The sequence below is a fragment of the Mauremys reevesii genome, linkage group 18 (genome assembly GCF_016161935.1).
Source record: "Mauremys reevesii isolate NIE-2019 linkage group 18, ASM1616193v1, whole genome shotgun sequence".
NCBI classification, from domain to species: Eukaryota; Metazoa; Chordata; order Testudines; family Geoemydidae; genus Mauremys; species Mauremys reevesii.
Window position 1 is genome coordinate 28,960,828 of NC_052640.1, and position 13,519 is coordinate 28,974,346.

At 58.2% G+C, this 13,519-nt stretch overlaps 1 protein-coding gene across 1 annotated transcript in view; it reads right to left on the reverse strand.

Moving 5' to 3' along the window:
• The window catches only part of LOC120385915 (trichohyalin-like), a 58,109-nt gene extending 45,401 nt beyond the window's left edge, over positions 1-12,708 (reverse strand). The window contains exons 1-4 of the mRNA XM_039504483.1: positions 12,593-12,708; positions 5,313-5,393; positions 3,355-3,464; positions 2,726-2,807 (exon numbers count right to left, since the gene is read on the reverse strand). Coding sequence (XP_039360417.1) covers positions 2,726-2,807; positions 3,355-3,464; positions 5,313-5,373 — 253 coding nt within the window. The 5' untranslated portion in view covers positions 5,374-5,393; positions 12,593-12,708. The remainder of the gene's footprint in view (positions 1-2,725; positions 2,808-3,354; positions 3,465-5,312; positions 5,394-12,592) is intronic.
• Between the last annotated feature and the right edge of the window lie 811 nt (positions 12,709-13,519).

A 13,519-nucleotide genomic window follows, 5' to 3' on the forward strand; every position in this document is an offset into this window, starting at 1 on the left:
GGTCAAGATGGACCTTTGCTCTGATCCTATCTGGATATTCATTTGCTCTTATTTGCTATTTTAAAGCTTATTTGGTGTAGATTCTGTTCTGGTGGGTGGCAAACCATACAGTCCTCCTCCCCCGCTTTTTCTTGTTCCTTTCTAGAAGCGTTGCGGTCGCCCACTCACGAGAGCCCATCACCGCAGTGTCTGGGAGCCAGACTACACTGTCCAAGTGGAACCACTTGCTGTTGGCCACCCATGGTATCCCTGCTCCTTTGTGGAGTGTTTCTTGCACACGTGGGACGGGTATTAAAGAGGGGGCTTGGAAAGACGGGCACCATAGGCCAGCGTGTGGGAAAGCAGCTTCTGGCTTTGGTTGTCTCCAGTTTTGAGTGCCAGCATGTCAGCCCAAATCCCCCCTGCCACCACCGCATGCATCCCAGCAGCATGGCCGCCATCTTGGAGACCTCCTTGGAATGGTGGAGACTCCCTCCAGGGACCGTCAACATCACTCGGTCACCTCTAGGGGTCACTATCTGGTAACACAAGCTCCTCCCCCCAACAGGGTCTGTCCCCATAGGGAAGGGCTCGCTAGGGGGGGCAGATCAAGGCCCAGGGCTTTGCCACTGGGCCCCTGTAACTGCTCAGATTTCGTAGCCTGCACAGGACCCATTGCACCCCGAGCCTCCCGTCCAGTCAGCATGTCACGAAGGTGTGTTTTGGCCAATCACGGCCTAGGAATAGCAAAGCAGGAGTTTTATTCCTCTGAAGCTTGTATTCCAACCAATTCTGTTGCACCTTTCTCCACAAGCTGCTCCTGCGATTGGTTATTCACTTCAAAGACCCGCCCTCAGTTAACCCCTTAGTTCCACTGTGACACGTGTTACATGGCCACCCCACCGCCAGCAGTGACCCCTGCTCAGCGACCATCCCTCTCTGCTCCCCCACCAGCTCCTCACCCTGGCTCTGTCTGTCCCACTCACACGCACTCCACCCCAACACACTGCTCCAGCGCCCCCGCCCGCCTCTCTTCCCAGCTGCCACTTCCCTCCCCTCACCTCCTGAAACAACACAGGGCTGAAGGGGCCAAGCGGCATCCCTGCCAAGCAGCAGGCTGGCAATGGGCCAAATTCGAACGTCTGTTGGCTTCAATGCAGTCACACCAGTTCACCGGGCTCTGCATGGGACTCGTGCCCCTTAGCCGAGCCCTTGAGCTGCGTGTCAAGGGGAAAACTGAGTGACGGCAGCAACACAGTCCTGCAGAGTGTGAACGACAACACAAGTCCTTGCTCCTCCTTCTCCGAGTAGCCCAGCACCCCTGCCAGCCTAGCCCAGCGACCCCTCCCCTGCAGACACACCCAGCTGCCCTCCTGGAGTGGGGCTGAGCAGAGACTGGCTGCTCTGGCGATTGCTGTGATGTCACAAGCAGAGGACTGTGACATCAGGCAGGGCGCAAATGAGACCTATCAAGACGCAGATCAGAGAATTATTTGGCCCAATATTATTGAGACTTTATTTCCCATACAAGACCACAGCTGTTTGGCAGGGCCCCGCCTTGCTGCAGAACTGGACTCCAGCAGTGAAGCTTTCATTTAAAAAATCAGTTCTGATTGCCAAGAAAACCTTCCAAACATGAACCAAGTGTGACAGGTGCAACTGAGCCTGCCTGAGTCTGCAGAGAGCCTGACACAAGAGCACCAGGAGGTGTGAACTGCCCTAGTTCCTCCTGTGGATTTAAATGATCACTTCATTAACTAGTTCACTGCTGATTGTTTTAGCAAAACCAGCTGTCTGAGCAATAACCACAACATCCCCAACCGGCTCCCACACCGATACCTTCCCTGACCCCACGCCCCCTCCTTCGCTGCCAGAACCTCCCTCCCCCAACAAAGTTGATGATGCAGTTATGTGTTTTCAGTTCAAAATCTTGCAGCGTGCTCAGAATTCAAGATTAGGGGGCAGTTTGAAACAAACTGAATTAGAAAACGTATTAAACTGCAGGGGGGCTGCACTCCTGAGAGCTTCATTCGATTTCAGATTTAATTCACTAGAAACCTCAGTTGCTTTGTTTATCAGAGGCTTGCAGCAAAACTCCCACTCTGTGTATCAGAGGATGGCAGAGTCCACACGTCTTGCGGGAGGATTGCGACTCCGCACACGGGGCCTGGCTGGTGGAGAAGGCAGAACTGCCTCTGGTGAAATGACCCCAGAGCTCAGAGCAAAAGCCTGACCCCTTGCTGAGACTGGAAAACCTTCCCCACGCCAATTCCTTTTCACTTTGCAGCAAACCCCGGACCTGCCTGACTCCAGAGGGGACTGGAAGTAGCAAGATACAGTGCGACAGGCTGTTTGGGCGACATTAGGGCCTGAAACAAAGCAGGAATCTTACCAGAAAGCCCGTCCTGAGATGGGCACAGCCCAGCTCTGCAGCTCCAAGAGGGAGGGGTTTCGGGAAGCACCTGTATTTCTGAGCTGTCTCTGAACAGAGCCTCTGGGCTTCCCCATCAACAGCTGCTCTCTAGCCAGCTCCCCCTCGCTGGGGGGTTTGCCCCTCCACAAAACACACCAGGAACAAGCTCGTCCCATCATTCGCTCACCCTGTCCAGTGCCCTGAGTCTGACCCTTTGGCCTTCACTCCCATCCCGCTTTTACATCTCTTGCCCCAAGTTCTCTGCTGCTTTCTGGCCTCATGGCCCCTCTCCCCGCTTGGGGGGGGGGGGGCTTTAGCCCATTGCTCACTCACCTGCTGTCCAGGAGGCCTTGGGGGAGCATTCCAAGGAGGTGTCTCCATTCATGCGACCACCTGCGACTCCTGCACCAGGGCCCTGCCACAGCAGAAGGGAAAGAAACAGATAATGGAGCAGCTGCAGGCTACATGTGTCCCTCGCCTGCTTACGCAGCGTCCAGAACAGCGTAAAACAAAACCATTCGGCACAGATCCACCACACAACAGAGACTGCACCTGGGGCTGATGATGGGAGATGTCTGTCCAGACAGAGGCGCTGGCCATCAGGTCCCCTGGCAGGCACCACCTCACACCAGCCAGGTGGCCGTGACCCAGGCAGGCACCACACACACTAGCTGGGCAGCCGAGTCCCAGGCAGGCCCCACCCCATGCCAGCCAGGTGGCCAGGTCCCCTCACAGGCACCACACCAGCTGGGTGGCCAGGTCCCCAGGCAGGCCCCACCCCATGCCAGCCAGGTGGCCAGGTCCACTGGAAGGCACCAGCCCACACCAGCCAGCTGCCTGGGTGGTTGGTGCATAAGCTGAATCCTGAGACCAATCCTCCAGACCTGCCACATTTCAGACGCCTCCTCTGACCCACAGCAGTGGCCCCTTCCTCAGGGCTTCCCCCAGCCCCTCCCACGCACCAGCAGCTGGCTGAGCTGAGCGTCGATGGAGTCCAGTAGGGAATCGCATTGGTCCTTTGCCCGGGCACCTGCAGTCTCAGGACAGGACGGCGGCTCCGCTGTCTCCAGATCTGCAGGGGTGGCAGCTTCTGGTCAGTACCCACATACCCAGCAGGCCAGACAGAGACAAGCCTTGCAGCCCCGCGGCTTTAATCCCCACCTGTCCTGCAGGGAGAAGCTCACGCCATGGCCTCCACCCCCCCGAGCAGGGGAGCTCTTAGGGCTGCCTCTGTCTAGGTGCTTCCACATTTCCAGCTCCTGGGGCAGGTTTTCCTAATAACCAGAGCAGAGCGAACCAGAGATCGGCATGTATCTGCATGTTCTGCACATGTCTGTGCGTGTGTGTCTGTGCGTGTGTGCGCATGCGCCTGCAGAATCAGGCTAGGAGACACACAACTGGAAACCCGACGAAGTGGGTATTCACCCACGAAAGCTCATGCTCCAAAATGTCTGTTAGTCTATAAGGTGCCACAGGACTCTTTACAACTGGAAAGTAAATCTAAGAGGCTAAAGGCTTTTCAGTGAGATGTGAGTATGTGATGTCTCTAGCAGGCAGCCTGCAGCTCCGCATTAGCATTACAAGGTTTTCATACAAGCCACGTTAGGCCAGCACATGGAGCAGGAAATCCTGTAGGCTCCCTGATTGGTCTTCCCGAGCAGACGGAGTTTTCTTTACTTATTTATAGGACTCCTGCTAGCTTGGGATTTGAACATTTCCGACTGTATGCAGACACTGCCAGACCTTCCCTTCCAGCACATCCCTTTCTCAGTGCCCTCGGCTTCCCTCTCTCTCTGCATCGGCTCAGCCGTAAGTTGCTGGGAAGGGTGTTGCCTTCTGCTGCACAGGCAGCAGGGGTGGCTCACACACTGCGATTTGATGGGATCACACCAAACCCATGGGGAGTAGAAATGCGCAGGTCTGTGGTGATAAGGCACGAAAAAAGCAGCAGGACTCCTGGGTTCTACTCCCAGTTCTCTCACTACATAGGAGATGACAAGAGCATTTCCCCCCTTCCCAGAGCAGCGTGCGGGCTGATGGATTAAAGGGCAGACACACGCCGTCAGATGAAACGCACAGGAGGCTGTGCTGAGCCAATGGGCTGGAGTCACACTGCTCTCCCGCTAGCCCCCCAGACTGTGAGTGTGGGTGTGGGTGTGTACACACCCCTCCCTCCCAGCGGGCCATGCAACATGCCGTGCGGCTCCAGCTCTGAGATGCCGTCTCGCTGCCTCTGCTCACGGGCTGATACGGAGACCGTCAGCTCCTCTGCCCCGCTACAGCAGCCAAAGAGACGCAGCAGTGGGTGGCATGTTATAAGGAGTCACCAACGAAATGCCGTGACCTGATGTGAAATCCCTCGGGGAGACTCGGGGGTGGGGGCTGCCAGACAGGTGTTTGCACGTGTATAATTTTAGCCCTGTGTTTGTGTGCACTTGGAGATGAGCTCTGTGTGCGTGTGCGCGTGTCCACGTGCACGTGTGAGCTCTGTGCATGTGTGTTCACGTGTGTGTGCACTGACAGGCGAGCTGTGGTTGTGATGTCAACTGTAATACAATCAAATGAATCCCAAACCCCACCCCTTTCTTTGTGCACCCTCGGCTGTGGCACGTGGCCACGTGCCCGCTGTGCTCTGCTCTCGGCTGGGTGCTCTGGGAGGGGAGCTCGCTCGGCCGTGTCTGAGCTGGGCTGAGGGTTTCAGGCTCTGGGGCTGCTCCCCTGGCACCTTCCACCATCCTCTGAATTCGCTTAGGAAACAGAGTTAACTGGAGCTGGAAACGTCCATGCCCCGGGCGTCACCCCCCACCATTGACTGGCCATTGAGCAGGGCAGCACCCCTGGCTGGGCACTACCGGGTGTGCGGGAGCTCTGTGCTGGCACAAGGAAGATGTAAATCCCCACCCGCCGGCCACGCCCTTACCGGATTTGGTGCCATCCTCCTCCTCCTCCTCCAGGGTGGCTCGGCCCCCTTCCAGCTCCATGTCGGTCACGCTGCCTGGTCCTGGAACACAAAAGCGCAGCAGCAAGTGGGTCACTTTCCCTCCGTGCTGCTCTGGGGCAAGTGTCTCTGGGGACCTTCCTGCCGCAGCTCACGCAGCTCACTCCTGCCACTGCTGAGAGCAGCCTGATGCTCTGCAGTGACCAGACTTTGTGCACGTGGGCATGTCGCCCTCTATTGGCCACTGAGGGCACATGCCAGCCTGCTGCTAACTCCCACCTGCAGAAGTGCCCCCGAGCTCCCGTGTTAGATGCTTGTGTTTGGTGCAGAAGCTCCTGAGTTCACTGCCTGTGACAGCCACGACCAGGGCCGACGAGAAGCAGGGGGAAGCTGGTACAAATTCCCAGGGCCTGGTGGTCCGGAAGTGGGACTGGGGCCCGGCTTCCCCGCTTCGTTGGCCCTGTTTAGCCAGTCCATCCTTGCTGGGGGGCCTGACATTTTATTTTCACCAGGGCCGGAACCTGCTCTCGACGGCCCTAGCCACGACTGTCAGTACGGATACGGCTCCAGTCGCCCAGCTATGACCTGGGACATTCCAGCTGCCTCTTTCCCAAGACCGGAGGCACAGAAGCCAGAAAAGGGTCACATGCAGCATGTGGCAACGTCAGAGGAAATCATTCAAATGCAGGCTTAAGTTCTCAAGAGGAAGCAGCAATTGGGGGCTCAACCAGAGACACCTCAAAGGGGGGTGGAGTTTCACTGAGTGCAGGCTCAGCACTTCCTGGAACTCATGCCTGTGTGGGGTGGCACATGCTGGGCTCCAAAAACCAATGGTCTCTTTTGAACACTTAGGCCATAGCCAACTGAACTAGGACTGTGCAGCGCTGCCCTCTGCTGTACGGACTCAGAACTGTTCACTTGTGTGTGTCAGCTCCCGAGACAGGTAACAACTAAGGGAGAGTCTCCACTAGCAGCCCCCCAAATTATGAGATTGATTTACAACAGTCATTGTGTGCTTGAAGGGGCATGTCTGTTTATGTGCCTTTTACGGACATTTTCAGTTTTTTCTCTGTCATTAGAAAGGCAAGAAACTGACGTCTTTAAATGAAAGATGAAATTTTCACATCATCACCTGACTCCGGGAGCTGGGGCTTTAAGGAAAACACACGTATCATGAAAACTGAGAGTTGGTGACACTGCAGACAGCCTGTCTGCTAGGCAGGGAACGAGGTCTCCACACGCAGTGCCAGCTTCTCCCCTGCCCTGCCAGCCCAGACTGTTCCCGCTCACTGAACGCCAACAGGCTTCTCAGCGTCAGTATCTCCAGGGCACACATGGCTGGGCAGGGAGATCTGCCCAGACCTGCCCTGCCCGACAGTGCAGCTCATCCAGCATCTCAGCCTGGCAGAGGCTTCGCCCCAGACTCAAGCGTCCCTGGAGCTAGGTGCTAACTCAGCAGTGGCACCGTGGGCCAGGGTGGAGGGGAGCAGAACCTGGTGACAGTGTGTCTCTGGCATGCTGCCCGAACAGGCCCCCGTGCAGAGATGCCAAGGAGCAGGAGGCAGCAGGGTGGCAGAACTCATCCCATGGCTGGGTTTGGGAAACACATGGTGCTGGGGGAGGGTTTCTAATGGTCACTGCACACAGGGCAGGTGGACTCAGCCCATCATCGAGGGCTGCCCAGGACACCCTATGGGGCCCTGTTAGCACAGCAGCTGCACCCCCTTTAGCAGTGGAGACTGATGGGTACTGGGGACGGAAGCGCAAGCCGGGAGGAAGCCAGTAGCCTCCGGACATGGAGCCGGTAACTGTCCATGTCCAACCAGCACAAGGGGGCTGGAGAGCCCTCCTAGGAGGCAGGGCTGGGGCAGCTGCACCGCCCAACGGGCAGACACACAGGGCCAGATACCACCGTGTAAATGGGCAGAGCTCCACTGACATCCCCGGAGCTGCACCAATCCCACCTGCACAGGTCGGCCCAGCGCTGTTTTGGCTCCGGGGTCAGTAGCAACTCTCCATTTCGGTAGCAGGAATGAGACAGGTCAGCGAATTTATACCCACACAGCTCTGCCGGTGCCCCTCAGTCCTGACCCAGAGACCCCCCCTGCCCCCGCTCTTCCAGTCCTGGGCTCCCCACACACAGCTCTGCCGGTGCCCCTCAGTCCTGACCCACAGCCCCCGCCCCCGCTCTTCCAGTCCTGGGCTCCCCACACACAGCTCTGCCAGTGCCCCTCAGTCCTGACCCACAGCTCCGCCCCCACAGCTCTCCTGGTGTCCCTCAGACCTGACCCATAGCCCCACCCCCCCAGCTCTCCTGGTGTCCCTCAGACCTGACCAACAGACCCCCGATATTCCAGATCTGCCCCCCCAACTCTGCCGATGCTTCTCAGTTCTGCCCTGCAGCCCCCCTGCTATGTCAGATTTGGGCTCCCATGCACACAGCTCTGCTGATGCCCTGAATCCCCACCTTGCAGCTCCCTCCCGCACACTAAGTCAGACCTGGGGGGTCCCTCTCCCTGCTAATGCCCTTCAATCCCTCCCACAGCCCCTTCCTGCCACACCCCCAGAGGTGTGTCCCTTCCTCGCCCCCCTCTGCCAATGCCCCTCAATTCCAATTCACAGCCACCTCCGCTATGCCAGCCTGATGCTCCCTCAGCACTGAGCTCTTCCGATGCACTTAGCACCAGCGTTCAGAGGTGCAAGACAAGTGCACTAAACGTGGATTCAGGTGAGCCTGTGCAGCTGCTAATCACCAATCTGTTTGCCCAGGGCAGCGCCACAACCCTGCACTTCCGAGACTCCCTCGTTCGAGGCACATTCCATGGAAACAAGTATCAGAGGGGAGCCGTGTTAGTCTGGAGCTGTAAAAGCAGCAAAGAGTCCTGTGGCACCTTATAGACTAACAGACGTTTTGGAGCATGAGCTTTCGTGGGTGAATCCCCACTTCGTCGGATGCATGTGAGGGGCCACAGGACTCTTTGCTGCTATTCCATGGAAAGCGTGTGGTGACAGCTAACACGCAAATGCTCAGTGTCCACCTGAGGACTGTCACCTGATGTCCCCAAAAGAAAGACCCAGGGACCGGTCCTTATGTGCAGTAACGCCCTGCGGGCCTATGGCTGGGGCAGCCCTGGCGCTGTGTCTCCTGGCTCACCCACGGGGTGGGATGTTCAGAAGAGTTAACTCTGCTCCCAGACACAGCAGAGCGTCTGAACGTCCCAGCTCTACGTGTTGCACAAATCTCACAAAGTTCCAAAAGCATCAGAAAGTCTGACTCTTAGTACGCGAGTGTTCCCTCCGTCTGGCCACTGGGAGATGTGACGCTGGCAGACCAGGTGCCAGCTCTTGCCAAGGCTTTAGGCCTCATTTGAGCACTGGCAAATTCATTGCTGGAAAGCAGTCTGGTTCACCTGCGTGTTAGTATGATGGAGATGGGTACTGGACTTACAACAATGTGTTAAGACTTCGTGAAATGCTTGTAAGTTGCTGCAGGCATTAATCTCCCGGATCATTTCTTTAACACGTGCTAGAAGGTAATATTTAAGTTTTTGCTTTGTAACTGTAAAGATTGTTTGCTCTGACACTGAAAACCCAGGCAGGAGGGATTGTCTCCTGCTCATCAAGAAGACCTATCAAAACTAAACGCAATACAAAGCCTTTAATTGCCCCTGCACGAAGAGGCTACGTGCAAAAGGACTCATCCCATCAGCATGAATTCTGGAAGCTGACAAGAAAATTTTACAGCTTTTGCTGTTTGGACTCTCACAGGGTCAGAGCTACAAAACAGAAGCAGAGAGCCCCTGTTGTACCTTGGGTTGGCCCTAAAAGACATTCAGGACTGACGGATTACTACAACCTGCCACCTTTTGAAACAACAGACTTGTGTGTATGTGTTACCTGCTTTAACTTTGTGACAACTCTCATGTCTTTTCTTAGTTAATAAATCCTTAGCTGGTTTACTATAGGATTGGCTACATGTGTTATCTTTGGTGTGAGATCTGAGGTATCACCTGACCTGGGGTAAGCAGCTGGTCTCTTGGACTGGAAACAACCTGAATATGTTGTGACCTTTGGAGTATAGCAACTATCTATCGCTAAGTCCAGCTTGCCTGGGAGGCAGATAGACTGGAACGCCCACGGGGACTGTCTGTGACCCCGGGGTAAGGCTGTTACAGCGCTTCGGGAGTTCACACTTGTTAGTGGGTTGGTGAAATCTAACTATAGAACATACGGTGAGTTTGGGGAGTCTGCCCCGCTCCTTGTCAGTCTGCCCCGAGGTTGGCACTCACGGTCGTGAACCACTCCAGACAGCCTGACAAGTGAGTTCTTATGCTGTCAGGTAGCAGGGGAGCTGGAAATGCTGCGAGATTGGCTTCTCTCACAGGAGTGAAGCTGAGAGGCGTGTCCGGGGGCTACACTCTCACAAAGATGCTGAGCTCTGTGGCGTCTCGTTAGCAGTCGGCATGTCCGTCGTGCTGGCGGAGCGTGCTGCACTGGCAGCGATGGAGCCCACCGAGGGCAGAACTGGCAGCATATGGGCAGCAGCAACGCAACCCTCCGCCACCTTGCTCTGCCGGCGAGCATCAGCCTGCGCTAGGGTCAGACTAGGGGAGCGGGGAGCCCAGCCAGCCCTCGGCCTCTCTGCTGAGGCTGCCAGCAAGAGGAGCCGTTTGCATGGATGGTTTCTGGGATGGGGACAGCAAGGAGCTGGACTGAGACCCCCCACCATATGGCATGAATGGTAACAGCATTGGCTACTGCCGGCCCTAGGCTGGATCTGAACCAGGGCCCTGGGGATTAAAGACTCCGCCCCCCCTCTCAGTCTCATCCCTACAAACAGACTCTGACGGGAGCTGGGGACCATTAACTGCTGCTGTTACCTTGGCGCTGGCTTATGGGCTAATTGGAGTGAGCTCGGCATTCGGGGTGCACATGTTGAGCAGACACCTCCATTGCTGAGCAGATTTCTGTCCTTCCCGCCAGTGACTCCAGTCAGTCGCTGCTCTTTGATTCGTCACCCTGCAGTTTTCAGGGAGCTCTTAATATTAGGTACAATTTGCCTTTGTCCTCCCAGTAGAGTGACCAGATGTCCCGATATCAGGGGCTTTGTCTTATATAGGACCCTATTGCCCCCACCCCGCTCCAGATTTCTCACACTTGCTATCTGGGCACCCTACCCCCCAGACAGAGGAATATTCAGGACAGGAACTGACTCCTCTTAGCATATGAGAGTTGCTATAAGATCATCCAAACCTCCCCAGTCAGGGCCGGCTCCTGACCCCAGCGCGCCAAGCACGCGCATTTTGCATTTTTTGCGGCAGGGCGGGCACCCGGCGTGGACCTTCGCGCGGCAGCCTGCGGGAGGTGCACTGGGCAGCGAGCGCCGGACCGGCCGGTCATGCGTGCGTCACCGCTTGGAGTCCTGGCTGGGTCTGCACCTCCAGTGCACCTGACTGCAGCAAAATTCTAGATTCGGCTAGCGTCCCCAGTTACACTCTGTAGGCTCCGTATTCAGGAGAGATACCACTCCAGTTCAGCACATTCACCAGTTCTAACTGATGAGCCCTGGGGAGAGGCTGGCCCAGGGGCCAGTTCCAAGGCAAATACATTTGAAGGTCTCCGTACACAGTGCTGTGATCACACAGCAGTTCCCAGTCCTGCTGCAAAAGGCCAAGGATGTGCGGGAGAGGACAACCAAAGATCTGTTTGTGGACTATGCTTGACAGCGCCTGCTCCTGTCATACGGTGGTCAACCATCGATCCCGTTGCTTCTGCCCCCACAGGGAGAATCCACATTTCTTGCTCTGCTTTCACCCTTGAGTGGCCAATTGCCCAGCAATGGGGCTGGGGTCCTGCAACTGCTAAGAACCAGGCCAATGCAAGAGCTCCTGCCCCTGGTGAGCGCGCCGAGAGAGGCTCAACCCAAGTGCCCGTACCTCCCTCACGTACACTGGGAATGGGATGGAGGATAGCACTCCAAAGGCAGATCTGCACACAGGCATCATGGGAGCAGCCAACCACACGCATGCAGGGGTGGTGAGGTACCCACAACCCTCTGTGGGAGGAATGGAGCCAGGGGACCCAAGCTTTGCCCAACCTGGAGCCATCCCGGCACCTCAGCAGGTACCTGGGAACACCCGTGTGGCTGTAAATGGTGCCTGCATCCTGCAGGGACGGGTGGTGAAAGAGGGACAGAATGAGAGCTGGAGCGGGTGTGCCATCCACCCTAGAGCAAAGTGAGTGCTCAGTGGGTGTATCAGCATGGGGGGGGGGCTAATTTAGTGGTGTGTTACATCCCTTCTGCACACAGGCAGAGGGGTCACCAGGCTATGGGCTGGCTGGGGAGAAGTGGGCCCCAGAGAGAGACCCAGAGGTTCATGCTGCCCTCGCTAATGAAGGTCACTTGGCTGGCAAGGGAGCATTGCATCATTGCATACTGGGACCAGTCCCCTCCCCATCTCACACGGGGCAGCACTCTATGTGGGTGCTGGGCTCCCCAGGGTGAGGGCACCCAGCTGAGGGTCCCCATCAAGGCTCCAGGTCCCAGGACAGTGGGTGCTCCCAGGGGGCCTGGCCCAGGGCAGGTCTCCGGGTCCCGGGGCCGGCCCAGGGCTGGGGCTCCGGGGTCGGGTGCTCCCAGGGGGCCCGGCCCAGGGCTGGAGCTCCGGGGTCGGGGGAGATGCTCCCGGGGGGCCCGGCCCAGGGCTGGAGCTCCGGGGTCGGGGGAGATGCTCCCAGGGGGCCCGGCCCAGGGCTGGAGCTCCAGGGTCGGGGAGATGCTCCCGGGGCCCGGCCCAGGGCTGGGGCCCGGGGTCGGGGAGATGCTCCCGGGGCCCGGCCCAGGGCTGGGGCTCCGGGTCGGGGAGATGCTCCCAGGGGCCCGGCCCAGGGCTGGGGCTCCGGGTCGGGAGATGCTCCCAGGGGGCCCGGCCCAGGGCTGGAGCTCCGGGGTCGGGGGAGATGCTCCCAGGGGGCCCGGCCCAGGGCTGGAGCTCCGGGGTCGGGGGAGATGCTCCCAGGGGGCCCGGCCCAGGGCTGGGGCTCCGGGGTCGGGGGAGATGCTCCCAGGGGGCCCGGCCCAGGGCTGGGGCTCCGGGGTCGGGGGAGATGCTCCCGGGGGGCCCGGCCCAGGGCAGGGGCTCCGGGTCCCGGGTGGGCGGGTGCACCCCCCAGGTGTGCGGGGAGCGGGGCCCTGCTCGGGCTCCTGCCCCAGATGCCCCGGGTCCGATCCAGCCCCTGCAGCGGGGGAGGGTCTGACTCACCTGCCGGGGAGGGGGGTCTGGCTCCGGGGCAAGCGGCTCCGCAGGGACCGGACCCGGCCAGGCGCTTCGGAGCGACTCTGGAACGCCCCGGCCGGGGTCGCGTAGCAACCGTGGAACGCAGCGGCCCCTCCGCGTTCTCATTGGTGGGCGTGTGTAGCCGCTGCCTAGCGACGGCGCGAGGCGGAAACTTACAAGAGGCGGCGGGAAGCCAAGCGGGCCGGGGAGCGGTGGGTGGAGCGTCCCAAACCGGGACCCTGCTCCGTCCTCCTCAGCCCCGCCGCCGGGGCACTGCAGACCCTCCCCTACCGGGGCTCTTCTCTTCCCCACCCCACCCCAAGCCAGCCCCCCGGACGGCGCTGGGGACCAGTCCGGCCCATGGCACCTACTGGGGCTCTGACTGCAGGGAACCCCAAGGCCCAGGGGGTAGGATCCTGCCCTGCATAAAAACCAGAGTCAAACCCTGGCTCACCAGCCTGGGGGCAGGGAATAGACCCAGCATCAGCGAGGAAGAACCAGCCCCCCAGGAGGGGCCTAGCCCATGTTTGTTCAGGGTCTGCTGCCCCAAGCTCAGCCCTAGGGTGACCAGACAGCAAGTGTGAAAAATCGGGACAGGGGCTGGGGAGTAATAGGAGCCTATATAAGAAAAAGACCCAAAAATCGGGACATCTGGTCACCCTACTCAGCCCTGAACTCCACACGCAAGAAAATGAAGTCCCTGGCCCAAGGAGCTTCCAAGTCTAACCAGCCACCAACAGCAGGGCCCAAACGTATACGACAGGCCCAAGGCACAAACCTTAACCAGAGCAGAGGTTTTAAAAACAGGTGTTATCTGTCTTGTAATACTCTGTTCCTTGGGCATTGGGAAACTACCAGTGCTGTAACGTCTGTGACTGTGGGAAACTTTTGTAATGTTTTGTATGAATCTTG